General features: G+C 43.5%; 1 protein-coding gene across 2 annotated transcripts in view; it reads left to right on the top strand.

Annotated features, from left to right (window-relative positions):
- Positions 1-13,354, top strand: part of PHIP (pleckstrin homology domain interacting protein) — a 2,101,228-nt gene that overhangs the window by 72,522 nt on the left and 2,015,352 nt on the right. For both annotated transcript variants that reach the window (XM_069606291.1, XM_069606290.1), the window contains exons 6-7: positions 1,429-1,527; positions 12,167-12,327. In XM_069606291.1, coding sequence (XP_069462392.1) covers positions 1,429-1,527; positions 12,167-12,327 — 260 coding nt within the window. The remainder of the gene's footprint in view (positions 1-1,428; positions 1,528-12,166; positions 12,328-13,354) is intronic.

The raw sequence follows: 13,354 nt of genomic DNA, 5'->3' as shown, positions 1-13,354 counted from the left end.
GGCGCAGCCATTTTGTGAAATGGAGGCCCTCCTGTGCTGGCTTTTGCTTTTGCGGCACTAATGAAGGAAAAGCCAGCCAGCTGTAGTAAACAAAGTCTACCGCTGGGTGGCTTTCCCTTCATTAGTGCCGGGACTCGGAGGAGGCGGACCGGAGACCAGAGCAGGAAAGCTGCAGCTGAATCTCGGTAAGTGCTATTTATTTTTTTTACAAAAATCTGGCCTATCTATTTTTGAAATAAAATTTTTTACTAGACCATCCCTTTAAAATAAGCTGAGCGGATCCGTTAAAAACAGTTAATATAATCGTAAAACACATGGTACATTGTGCAAAACTGGAACCTCATTCAGCCAAGAGTGATAAACTTCCATCTTTTCCTCCAGGCTCGGTAAAGAAAGTTCCCCATGCAGTGTGTTAGTTCAATCCCCTACTGGCATAGGTAAAGAGCCTCATTCGACCCTCTTACATGGAATTGTTTGAACAAAGGAATCGGATATTTCTTTCTGATGTGACGTGATCCTTGACAAAATAAAGTGCGTTGTGCTTTCGGCATGCTTCAGGCAAAAAGGAGACACTGCTGGTTTGTGCGGGTTCTATTTGTGCTGCAAGCCTGCAAGTGGCAATATGCCAATGCAAAGCTTTGTATAGAGGATTCTCATGAAAGGCGTGCGCATTCTAGCTAAATAACATTCAAAACCTGGTTTCATCTTCGATAGCATACAATAACCTCGGCTGAGTTTTCTATTTTTATGCAGATTGCAGCCTCCCAGCTTCTCTCAAGGATCTTTTTGATCTGGAACTTTGCGTTGATGGGGAATTGACTCCGACTAGAACCAGTAATTCCCCAACCCCAAGGCGGAGAGCGCCTTCTTTATTGCCGAAAGCAACAATAAGTTTGCCTTAGATGAAACTTCTTTTACAGTGCTTCTATACTTATCCAAATTGCAATTTGTCCACAATCGTATCCACAAGAAAATAGGCAGCATTTACCAATAAAAACAATACTCTGCAAGTCCAATTCTGAATAAACTGGTGCGTTCACAGACTATCCTAATATGTTTTTAACAATGTATGTTTCGCCATCTGTAACGTGCTAATATTGCACGTGCCCCAAAGTTCGGCCCCATATAAGGCTACCTGTGTAGCCTGACTCTTGTAGATTTGCAGTATGGTGCTAAGGGGGCCGACCCCATGGTCATAAGTGAATCGCTACACTGCCCCACTATGCCTTACCAACTGCCCTTCTGGTACCACTGTAGCTGTATGGATGAAAGCAAGGGGTAGAATATTTTTTCGTGGACATATTTGCTATTTTTTTTTTTGTTGTAAAAGTGGCTTGTGCATCGCTTATCTGGTTATGGGCCACTTTTGTATACTACTGCCATGTACTTTGAGCGGCTTGTGGTGATTTTCATACCTTGTTTTAATAGGTTGCAAACATGTGGTTTGGAAGGGATCCGCTCTTGCAGCATTACATTGTGGGAGGCCTCCAGAGTCACCAGTGAATTTTGGCAGTCCACCAAGTATTGGTAAGCAAATGTTGGCATCAAAACGTAATTTAATATTTTTCAAGCAGTAAAAGGTGGTATGCAAAAATATTTCCTTTACCTGCTTGCATTAAAGGTTTGTGCACAGTATACATATAATTTCTTCCTGTTTTCAGAACTGTTCATCCATTGGATAAAATCATTTTTCTTTTACTTGTCTCCACCAGTTTTATTTTCATTAAAGTAACCTGCTACCAGGATTATTTTGACCTTTACCAAGGATTTTAGCATTTGCTACTCGACAAAACTAGACCTTTTCGATCTTAAATTGCAAGGCACAAATGCATGACATTCGCTGCTAAAGTGAATAAGACAGTTGTGCACATGCTTTTATAGGATTCACGTTCAGTCTTTTTTTGATTTAAGATTGAAATGCAAAGTTTCATTTGGTTACCTGCATTTTTCAAAACTGAAGACTGATGGTGGAAGTAGTGCGAGTTATCATTTTGTAGTGTAATGGAATTTGTATTTTGGAATTGGTAAATTTCGATTGTGAACCTTTGCCATAACCAAAGTTTGTAGACTTTGCCTTTGTATACGTTTTTACTTTAAGTTACTAATGTATAGGATTAGAACTTTTTTATACATTTTTATAAATAGTAACCATAACTGTTTTTTTTCTATTCAATTTTTTTGTCAGAGGATAGATGCAAAATTACACACCATCCCTGCAATAATGTTACAACTTATTCACTGAGGCAATAAAAAAAAAAGAAACTGGTCAAGTTAAAGCCATAAGAAAAAAAAAAAGAAAAAAAGTAGCCTGGAAACACAATCTTCCTGAATACTTTGTCTTTTACCAATACATTTTATTTGCTTTTTGTCAAATACAGCAAACTTTCCCCCCACAACTCTTCCCCTGAATCGAATATCACCCATTGGAGCACAATGAAGTTCCAAGCCTTGCCTATCCATTTGTGCTCAGATGGGGCGCATTTCAGCATATCCTCCCCCCACATTACCCATTTTATGAAGACCAAAGATCTTCTATTATTGCTGTTCCTACCATGCCCAAAAAGGCTGTATCACCAAGCATTCCCACCAGATATGCTTCCAGTATCCCTTCCAGCACATCGCAGATGTATGTGGGTAGTACCTATGCAGTTTTGCGGGTGTGAGTTGCCAATGAATCATTGGCTTAACCCACATCTCTTGAATCTGAATGGCCCGCGTGAGCCTGGGTATATTTGTCCACAGCTGAGCCCACCTCTCCTCCCATCAACGACCCACCGCACCTCTCACTGTCATGTATGCCCAACCCAGCGTCTTTGGTTCCTCAGCTACTATTTTATATAATGTTCCCCGTTTGTTACCAGTGTTGGTTGTAAACTACTTACCAAAGGGGGCAAGTTCCCTAGTGGCTGCATGTTTGATCTCTGGATTCATGAGCCAGTGCCTCAGCTGTGAATATCGGAGCCTCTCAATCCCCTAGCTCAAAATCCCGCTTACATTGGTCAAAGGATTTAACCCCCCCCGCCCCCACCCCTTAAACATATCCCATAACTTATGGCACCCCACCTTTTCCCATCTAGCGAACGCTTCCTTTTTCTGCCTGGCGTGAACTGAGGGCTCCTGAACAATGACGTTAGCTGAGATGGGAGGGAAGTCAGGGTCACTTGCTGACTCGGAGCATCCCGAGAGTCCGCCACCAACGTGGCCATCTGGCTTAAATACATATATTTGCATCTATCCTCCTTAGGCTGCCAAAGCACTTCCTCTAGTGGCCTACCCACCACCGCCCTATCCATCTGGCACCAGATTGTTTTTACGGTTGTCTGTGAACCATTCCTGGACCACTCTGATCTGAGCCACTAAGTAATAGTGGAAAATATGGCGCACCCAGCCCCCCGCTTTTTGGAGCCATAAGTAAATTCATGGATGCCCCAGGTTTCTTCCGTTTCCAAATGAATGCCCCTACTTGCCTTTTGGAGGTTTCTGATGAACCCTCGGGGAACTGGTAACGGGAGGGCCACGAAGTAGTATAATATCTTGGGCAGTCTCACAATTTTTAGAACATTAATCCTCCCTTGCAACGAAATGAACAGAGGGCCCCAATGGACTAATTGTTTACGCACCTTTTCCAACAATTGTACGTAGCTCACCTGGTAGAGGGATTCCAGCAAGTTAGTAATTTGTACCCCCAAATATTTCACATGGTGTTCGCCCCACTTGTAGGGCACAGGACCACAGAGGCGGTGGTCAAGCAAGCTCAGCAGTTCTGACTTACAAGTTAACTTTTAGCCCTGTCACTGCCCCGAAGCACTCCAATTCCCTTGCAATTGCCAGAAGCGTCCCAACTGGGCCCGTAATTAGGAGGAGCAGATCATCAGCAAAGGCCTTAACTTTTTGCTTTTTGCCCCCAAAAGTGATTCTCCCCCCCCCCCCCTATAATCCCTGGTCTTTCTGATTCTTGTCAATAGCTGCTCTAAATGGATCTCATACAACAGCGGTGCGAGCAGGCATCCTTGCTTGTTGCCCCTGGAAACTGTGATTCCCAGCCAGTCGAAGGAGAGGCTCATGGTAATTGGCTCCAATTAATGAGGAGCTTGGACCTGAAACCCATGGACTCCATCATGCGGAAGAGGAATGACCACTATACACGGTCGAATACTTTCTCCGCGTCTAATTCCAGCATCAACACAGAGGTCCTGGATTTGTCAACTTTCTCCACTAAATGACACACTCACCTAATGTTATCAAAGGTCTGTCTTTGTATAATAAGGGCTGACTAGTCCGGGTTCATCACCTTGGGAAGGAGTTTGTCCAGTTGTGATGCCAGCACTTTGGTGTACATTGTTGCATCTAAATTAATGAGTACTATAGGACGGTATGAGCCACACAGTGTTGCATCTTTACTTGGTTTCGGAAATAACACTACCTTAGCTTCCTTCATGGACGGAGTAATTCGCCAGTCCTCCCAAACAAATTGTACAGCACGACCAACCTGGGGGTTCAACGCCTCTCGGAAGGTCTTGTAAAAGATTGCCGGGAATCAGTCCCGTTCCAGTGCTTTCCCCAGTGGCAAGGCGGTTATAGCCCTTCTTATCAAATGAGATGAAATATCCCTGTCCAGATCTTCCCTTTCCTGTGGTGTGATCTTAGGAAGCGGACAGTGTAATATTCGGTGAACTCCTCAAATATCTGGTAGGACAGTGCTAACTTCCCCCGTGCCCCTTTTAATTCTGAGAATCGTCCTCAACGCCTCTTTCTTACCTGCCAAGCCAGGGGCTGGTCCATCTTGTTCGCCTTCACATAGTTTACCTCTGTTGGATGTAAATTAAGGCCCTTTATGCAGTCCTGGTTTGCAGCATGTCTAATTGACCCCCAATTAGCCGGTATCCGTTCTGCAGCGCACTCCCAGCTTTATCACCCATTCTTCCCATTATATTCTCAAGGCTGGTTTCCTATGCCTCCTGGAGACGACACTGTTTCTTTGCTATAAGTTCCTCTCTCATGGCGGCCTTGAAGGCGTCCCACACCGTTTGATCCTGCACCCCCTCTATAGCATTACATTTAAAGAACTCGTCCATCTTGTACCGTAACTTCTCACAAATAACCCCCGACTCCCTTCCCCTCCCCCCCTTCCAACACCAGCATTAAGGGTGCATGGTTCGAAAGCATTATTGCCCCAAACTCCACCTCCCCCAAATATTTTATAGATACCCAGGCATAATCTATTCTTGAAAACGTTCTATGGACATGGGAGTAGAATGTGTAGCCTGCCCCCCCCCATTCCCCTCTTCCATTCCCTCCAACAGTCCACCAGTGGCAGCTGGGCCATTCGCTCCTTCAACTCCTGGGAGGGGGGTGGGAGGAGGGGGGACTCCTCTGGTTGTGGAATACCCTTGTGCTCCTGTCAATACGTGGGTCCCCCACCAGTGAAGCTTTCAAGTCTTGTTACGGCTCCCCTTACGAACCTGTCCTGACCTGTGTTAAGTGCGTAAAAAGTTGTTATAGTGTATGTACTTCTTTCCCAGCAGAACGAAACCACCAGCTATCTACCCTTGCCGTCATTCTCGACGGTTACTACACACAAGCCTGGTAAATCCTGGATAGCTATTAGCACCTCTCCCTTTTTCCCTTGGGCATTAGATTGAAATAAGTGGCATTACCCTTTGAGTTTTATCCTGTGTTTATACCAGCTTTTGAATTTGCGTTTCTTGAAGAGCTACGATCTCTGGTTTCCCCTTCCCTAAATACTGTTCCACTTTTTTCCACTTGATGGGGGAGTTAAGTCCTCTAACATTTAGGGTGATAATGCAGAGATTCATCCCATGGCCCAATTTCAAACCTGTTTGGAGCTTATTTCCGTGGCAGGGTGTCCCTTTCATCCCTCATCCCAGCCCCCCTTTCTTCCCTCCCAGACCACCACCAAGCCCCCTCCCTCTGCTCTGGACAGGCTTAACCTGTCTCTAGCACAACCCCTCCCCCCCAAAACACCTGAGTTTGGCTTCCAGCGGATTGAGCCCCTTTAGCATCCCAGAGTTAACTAGTGCGTGTCCTACAAGACCCATTGACTAACCAGAATGGTACAAACCTCCCATGTGCCCCCTGGTGCCATAATACATTTCCTTTTCACCAGACGGCTTGATGCTGAGTCCTCTCGTCACCTCCTCGGCTTCTCACTCTGATGGATCATTGTCTACGGCTTTGGGACAAAACTGCACCCACTCCATTTCCACTGGCATCCACCGTGACCTTGGTCAGATTCCCGAACACAGATCCTCCTAATTCTGCAGAATTACAAATTTCATCCTTTATGCAACTCACTGCTGCATTACATTTGTCACTCCATACAAATTTGACATCTTTCTTTAACAGCTGTCTCAATGGCTCTGTCACACTAGCAACATTTTTTACAAATCTGTTATAATACTCGCATAACCCTAGCAACGATCTAAGCTCATCTTTGTTACTGGGATTAGGCGAGTCCCTAATTGCCTTCATGGCATCCCCTTTTGGTTTGTATCCTTTTCCATTTACTGTGTGGCCTAAATACTCCACTTCACTCACACCAAACTTACATTTGCTCAGTTCAATTTTCAACCCCATACTCTCCAATCTCAACACCTCTTTCAGCCTTTTATCATGTTCTACAGGGCCCTTGCCAAATACAATTGTCATCTTGATATACAAGCGTTCCTTCTAATCCTTTTAGAACATGCATTATTACTCTTTGAAATACTGCTGCAGCGGACGCCAACCCAAAAGGCATCCGTCTATATCTGTATAACCCTTGTGGAGTAATAAATGCAGTGATGTCTCTACAGTCTTCCATGAGGGATATCTGATGATACGCACTTGAAAGATCAAGTGTAGAAAACAAATCTGCAGACCCAATACGGTTCAACATCTCAGATATTATTGGAAGAGGGAAAGTATCTACTATGATCTTATTGACATCCCTCAAATCCACACAGATTCTCAGTTTACCATTCTTCTTAAGTGCAACCACAATGGGGCTCACCCACTCCGAAGACTCAATCTTTTCTATGACTCCTTCTGACTCTAACCTTGTCAGCTCCTGCTCAACCTTATCTGTTATGGCAAAAGGAATAGGTCTAGACTTCAAGTGTTTAATTGGCACCGCTCCTCTCTTTAGACAAATTCTGTGAGAAAATTGTTTTAGTAAGCCCAACTTCCCTTGGCTTCCACTTCTTCTTACTTGATCTTAACTGCTGTTCACAATTAGAATCTGCTCATCCTCATTGGGATCCAATCTGATTCTTAATCCAGCTTAATCCCTCCAGCCAATTATATTTACTCCCTTTTCAGCCACATAAACCTTCACTTGTGCCCGCCTGTCTTTGAATTGAATGATGCATGAGAACCAACCAATAATCTTAATCATCGACCCTTCAAAACCACCAGGATTCTTTGTCAGATGCCTTTACGTCGTTCTTGAGACCATGTGCTACCAAATTGTGCCAAGTTTTCTTAGTAATGATCGTCCATGGTGAACAGCTGTCCACCTTCACTTTCAGTTTCCAATTATCAAATATCACGACACAACTTGGGCATTTGAATTCTCCTCCTGGTGGTGCACAAATCATAAACATTCTTTCTTCATCTGATTCCTCTTCCTCATCTTGAATAGTTGAAACTTTTTCGTCTGCAGTTGACAGCAAAATGGCCTTTAATTCCACAATTTCCGCACTTCTGCCCCAAGGCTGGGCACTGCTTAGCGTATGCGTAATGGCCAAACCTGCCACAATTGTAGCATCTCTCACCTTCTCTAGGCTGTGTGTTCAACGACCTGGATTCGTTCTTCATCCAATTTTTCCCTCCTTTGTTTTCAAATCCTCTAGGCCTGTTACTTCTGACAGCAGAGCTGTCTATTCTATCCTTGATTCTTAACGTGTTGACCATATTTTTTTGTTCTGCTTCTGATGCAATTTTACTGCTTTGTTGCTGCATATTATGAGCATCCTCTTGTTTTTTGCTTTTCATTTCCTTAGAGCACAGCTGACTGTGTTCTACATGTTTAGCTATGGCAATGGTTTCTGGCAGTGAGGGGTTACCTACCATCCATAACCTGTCCTTGACCAAACTGTCCTTCGCATGGATGATGATTTGGTCTCTGATCAGTTCATCCAAGGTGATACCATTACCAAAACGACATGTACGTGACAAAACTCTCAATGCCGACACATAGTCTTCAATCGACTCATGCTCCTTTTGTATTCTTCGATAGAAATTATACCTGTTTATGGCAACATTTGTCTCTGGAGCATAGTATTTGTCTAACTGCCTTATGGCTCTTCCATGCTCATCGGCATCGCCAGCCTCATCACCCGGTAACTCTGGCAATTCTCTGAACTTCCTTTGGCCTTCCAGCCCCAATGCATGAAGCAGCAATAACTTCTTTTTATGGGATGTGAGTCCTTGTTCAACAGCTTGTATGTAATTCAACCAGAATTCTTTCCACTCAGACCAAGCAACCACGGGTTGGCCTGGTGTGGGGAGGAAGCTCGCTGGTGGTTGCATGGCTACAACAGTATGTCTTGAATCCAATGCAAAATGTAAATAATGCCAACTAAGCGTGAGCCTTCACTGCCCAACTGCACTGCTTTTCAGTAAAAAAATGTTTTGCCAGAGGTGGTGCTTCACTGTTCAAGTTGTCTTATCCTCATTTCCATATATGAGATCAGTCATGGAGAACAATGCTGAGGAAAAAAGTTTTTTTAAAAATTTCTACTGGGACGAGTGTGAAGGGATCAACTTGTCCCTTCTATCTCCGCCTGACTTCCTGGCATCCTTCAGAATCGTGTCATGTGATCACGATTTATATGTAGGGTTCTTTACTCAAAAGCACCTCAACAGCTTTTGAGAGATTACAACGGAGTCTGAAAACTCTGTACAGGTTAAAACATAGGCATCCGTTCCTGTACACACCTCTACCGACTAGCTGTGCCCAATTCTTTTTCTCAGTCGGCACAATCAGCACAAAGAAACGCGAAGCGAGCGTTCGTTCGGAGCGGCTGCTCTCCTGCCTCCGTTGCTTCGTGGGTTCTCAGGGCGCCGGATCCTCGTCGCCAAAATGAGGCATCCAACTGAGGCGTGCAGTAAGTAAACTCAAATTTATTTACTTAAATGGAAACAGCCCGGCGCCCTGCGCTGCAGCCCTCCTCCTTCAGGTCTCCACTCTCTCTCCCCCTAACCATCGCGAATCCCATTCATACTCAAACATTCTACGAATCTCACACATTCTAAGAATCCCCACGTGCAATGCAGGGACGCCATCAAATTACAAAGAATACAACACTTAGCTTTGGTGAAATTATGAACATAATGAATTTGCCTTAAATTCGTCCCAAAGAAAGAGGGCCTTGCAAAGGGTTTTCTGGGTAATTGTCTGGGCTGTGTGAGAAAGGCATGGTGCTCGGAGGTAGACCGACACAAGGATGTTGGTTTTTTTAGAATGCTTAACTTGTCCGATTTCTAAATGGGAGTATTCTCGACCATTAAAATAAAAGGAATAGTCCAAAAGTCTGTTTGTCAAAATAAAGAGTCTGTGTCAAACCTATGCTTGCCCTCACTTTCTAACTTAACAATGTGTAGGGTATTGGGTAAAGTATACAAGTATCTCAAAAGAATATCAGGATGACCATGGAGCTTCTTCTTAGCTCCCTGCCCCAAGCTCAAGTTGCTCGATCTAAAAAAATTGTTTGTTTCAAACAGTTCACAAAAAGGCAGTTCAATAGTTATTATTCGACCTCGTTCACATAATTCTCTCAGGCTTCCCTCGCCTGATGCACTCCTTTTTAGCAAAACCCACTTCGGTCTTAACACTGTTCTCTTCTCAGACTTCCCTCGTCTGATTCAATATTTTTAGTATAACCCATTTCTGTTTCAATAATTCCTGAAAGTAACACTTTTTTATTAATTTTGCTTTTCATCATTTCCCCTTTCTTGACGCACAGGGTTACCTTCCCCTTTCTTTTTGCTTTGTTTACATGCTTTACGTCCAAGACTTTGGAAATGGCATAGCCTTCTTCAATCCTATGCCTGACCAATCCCGACACTGTTGCATTCTGGTTAATCATGTATTCCTCTTTTCCTGTTGGTCCATTTTCAAACGTGCTTTCTTAGCACCACGACAAGTTCCTTCGCCAACGGTGTCTTCTAGCACCACAAGTTTCAATTGCCTCTATTAAAATCTATTTGCACAATTCTGTTTCTTTTGATCCCCGTCTGGATCTTACTTGACTCGTCTTTCTCCTTCGTAGCCTTCCACTTTCATTTACTTATTCCACTTGCTTTTTAATTTAGTGTTACTTATTGTAGCTTTTACATTTCACTGAGACTTTCGGCAATGCAGCATTCCGCAGGACCACTCTGTTTTGTTTCGTCACACTTCAAGAACCATTTGAAGCTTTCTTTTAATGCGTCTCTTTTTGTACGCGTATCTTCTGCTTGCAACTTTGTAATCACTTGCATCTTTACAAACTTGCCTCTCGTATCACTTCGAACTAATCAGTTGTATTCTAACAACACGTCCTTCACTTTCCCTTCACCCGAGGTCAGGGTCTCTTTCCCCCCCAAACTCTCCCCCCTCCTCAGTTGTTGTTGGGGGCCTTGCTGTCCTAGGTAAATAAGCAATCTGGGAGAGATTAACCCGCTTTCTGGCTTCTTGTGACAAACCATTTTTGGCTTTGACACATGACTCCCTCGCCATGCTTTCACCTGCTTCAGCTTGCAGCCATGTCGCATCTCAGCGTCCCGTTCTCTTGAGCCTCTGCTCAGCTACTCGCCATCTCGCCTGCTCTCCCTCGCAATCTCATCCTTGCCTCCTTGGTGTTCCGTATATCAGTCCATCACGGACCTGTATTAATGCAGTTCATCGTCCCGCTCTGTACAGGTGAGGTAATCTCAAAATGGCCCCCATATCTTTCGACCTGCATGTTGCTGTGACCGTAGACGCATCTCTCATCCCTCTCATTAACATATGTCAGTCAGTTCCATGAGCCGCACAGTTTTGGATTAACACTGCTTCAAGATGCATTTTTTTAGCAACATTGCAGCCCATGTTGAACAATCCGCGTACCAGTATAGGAACGTTGCCAATGTCACCTACCAGGTATTTTGGGGGAGAAAGTACGGGGGGGGGCATTGTGCACTACATTAGTTATCTCTTTTCGTAACCGCATTATCTGGCAATTCCAAAACACGTGCAGTGAGTCTGCCCCTGCTTTGTCGCATTTCACGGTTTATTGTCTTCATCGAAAATGAAGCATCGAGAAGACCATCCATTGAATTAAATCCAACGAAAAGAAATGCATTGATTTACATTAAAAGTACATATCCATCGAAACTTGTCCATCGAATATAGGAATGGGCAAGTTTCGATGGATATGTACTATTAAATGTAAAAGATAGCGTTTTGATGCATTTAATTTTCATGTTAAAACGTTACATAGAGCTGTCCAGTGCTGAAATTTCAGCACTGTCCAGCTCCTTGTAACATTTTAGTGTTTATTGTATATTGGGGCGGGGGGGGTCCCCCCTAACCCCCACGCAATCCCCAACTCTGGCCCTAACCCTAATTAGCCATCGAAATTATTTCAATGAATAAAATTTGATGGATAAGCATTCGATGGATAGGAATTTGATGGAAATACCAGATACCGCATTTCACACATTCACCAGCCACAGAATCACTGATTGTGTCCAGTAATTCCTTTCAATGAACTGTCAGTTTTGGTCAATACCTGCGCCTAGGTAAGGGATCTCCCTCTCAGACCACGTTTCTCCACAGCATTTATCTGAGATGGCAGGATACCTCGTGTGAAGTTTGTCAGGTATCAAAAGCAGGCTACATATGAATTTGACCCAACCCTCCATCTAGGAAGCTGGAACTGTAAATGCCATGTCTCTCCTAGGGTGTGGCTGCACTAAGCATATGCAGCCTGCCTTCACTTATCGAATTCTTAAAGGGGAAGCACACAGGGGCTTGCTATGGCTCGGCGGGGAACTCCCCAAAGAAAGTATGAAGAAAAGGGATCTTTTTACGAGGAGTACAGTAGACACTATGGTGAGTAACATTTCCTTTACACTTTCACTGCCTTAGATTGAGGTTGTATTTTGACAATTGTATTTTCTTTTGTTTATACCTTGACAGCAAACACACTTTTCGCAAGAAAACTGAACGGAAAATACAGATCCGAACATCTTATTCCGACACCAGTGTATCAACATATGAAAATGCACAAGCGGATTCTAGGGCACCTATCGTCAGTCTACTGCGTGACGTTTGATCGGACTGGCAGGAGGATATTTACCGTAAGTGTGTGTGTGTGTGTGTGTGTGTGTGTGTGTGTGTGTGTGTGTGTGTGTGTGTGTGTGTGTGTGTGTGTGTGTGTGTGTGTGTGTGTGTGTGTGTGTGTGTGTGTGTGTGTGTGTGTGTGTGTGTGTGTGTGTGTGTGTGTGCTTTTTTTTTCCACCAATCTACCATGTTCAAGAACATTTAATACTATTAAAGTAAATTTAATCAAGTTGTGCTGTTGAGTAGTATTGAGTGAGATATATGTAGTCTAAATCTTTGTGAGGAAAGCTAATGTGGCAAATGTATATAGTTTCTATTCTTTAATGGAAAGAAAGTTTTGACACCATGTTAGTCACGTTCTACATTTACACCGAATGCATGTTTTTATAACTTTTCTTGAATTAGCTGTAAATATTATGCATAGATGGTACAACGCATTGGCTTTCAAAGTCCTATGGACTTCCTATCAGATGGTACCAAGTGAAATGAGTAGCTAAGAGAAACGCACTGTACAGTTCTTTGTCATAGGGAGGAAAAAAAGAATTTCAGTTTTAACTTCATTGGGTGAAGGAATAATATACATGGAATGCAAGCCTGGTTTGGCCAATTTAGCTAAAGGACATAAATCTGGCAGCAGTATTTACAGAAAATAGTTCATTTCTGTAAGTGCTGAGAAATGTGTTTAGCCCCTTAACTGCCATGGTAACCAACCCCCCCCCTCTCCCCCCCACCATGCCAAGGCATTTCTTTGGTGATTATGGTATGTCGCCATTCAATGTCTTGTAACGTTTGTGTTACATGAGATATCTCGGCCAACATGTAGGCGGTCCTAATGGCACCCAGAAATCCTAGTTTGCTGTAGGGGGGTCAGAGAAAATAACCAAAAAGGGAGAACATTTTGGGTTTTTTCAAAAAATGCCAATAAAATGATGTACAAAGAAGCCTATGTTTTTTCCTTGTAAGAGCTAGGAACAAATGATTTGCTGTGCTGAATTCCCCATTTTCTTGGCTTTCAAGAACAGATTGAGTGGAAACGAGATTTTT

This window comes from Ambystoma mexicanum, chromosome 4p (genome assembly GCF_040938575.1).
Source record: "Ambystoma mexicanum isolate Mex_15411 chromosome 4p, UKY_AmexF1_1, whole genome shotgun sequence".
In the NCBI taxonomy this organism is placed as follows: Eukaryota; Metazoa; Chordata; class Amphibia; order Caudata; family Ambystomatidae; genus Ambystoma; species Ambystoma mexicanum.
This window is presented reverse-complemented; position numbering and strand designations above follow the sequence as displayed.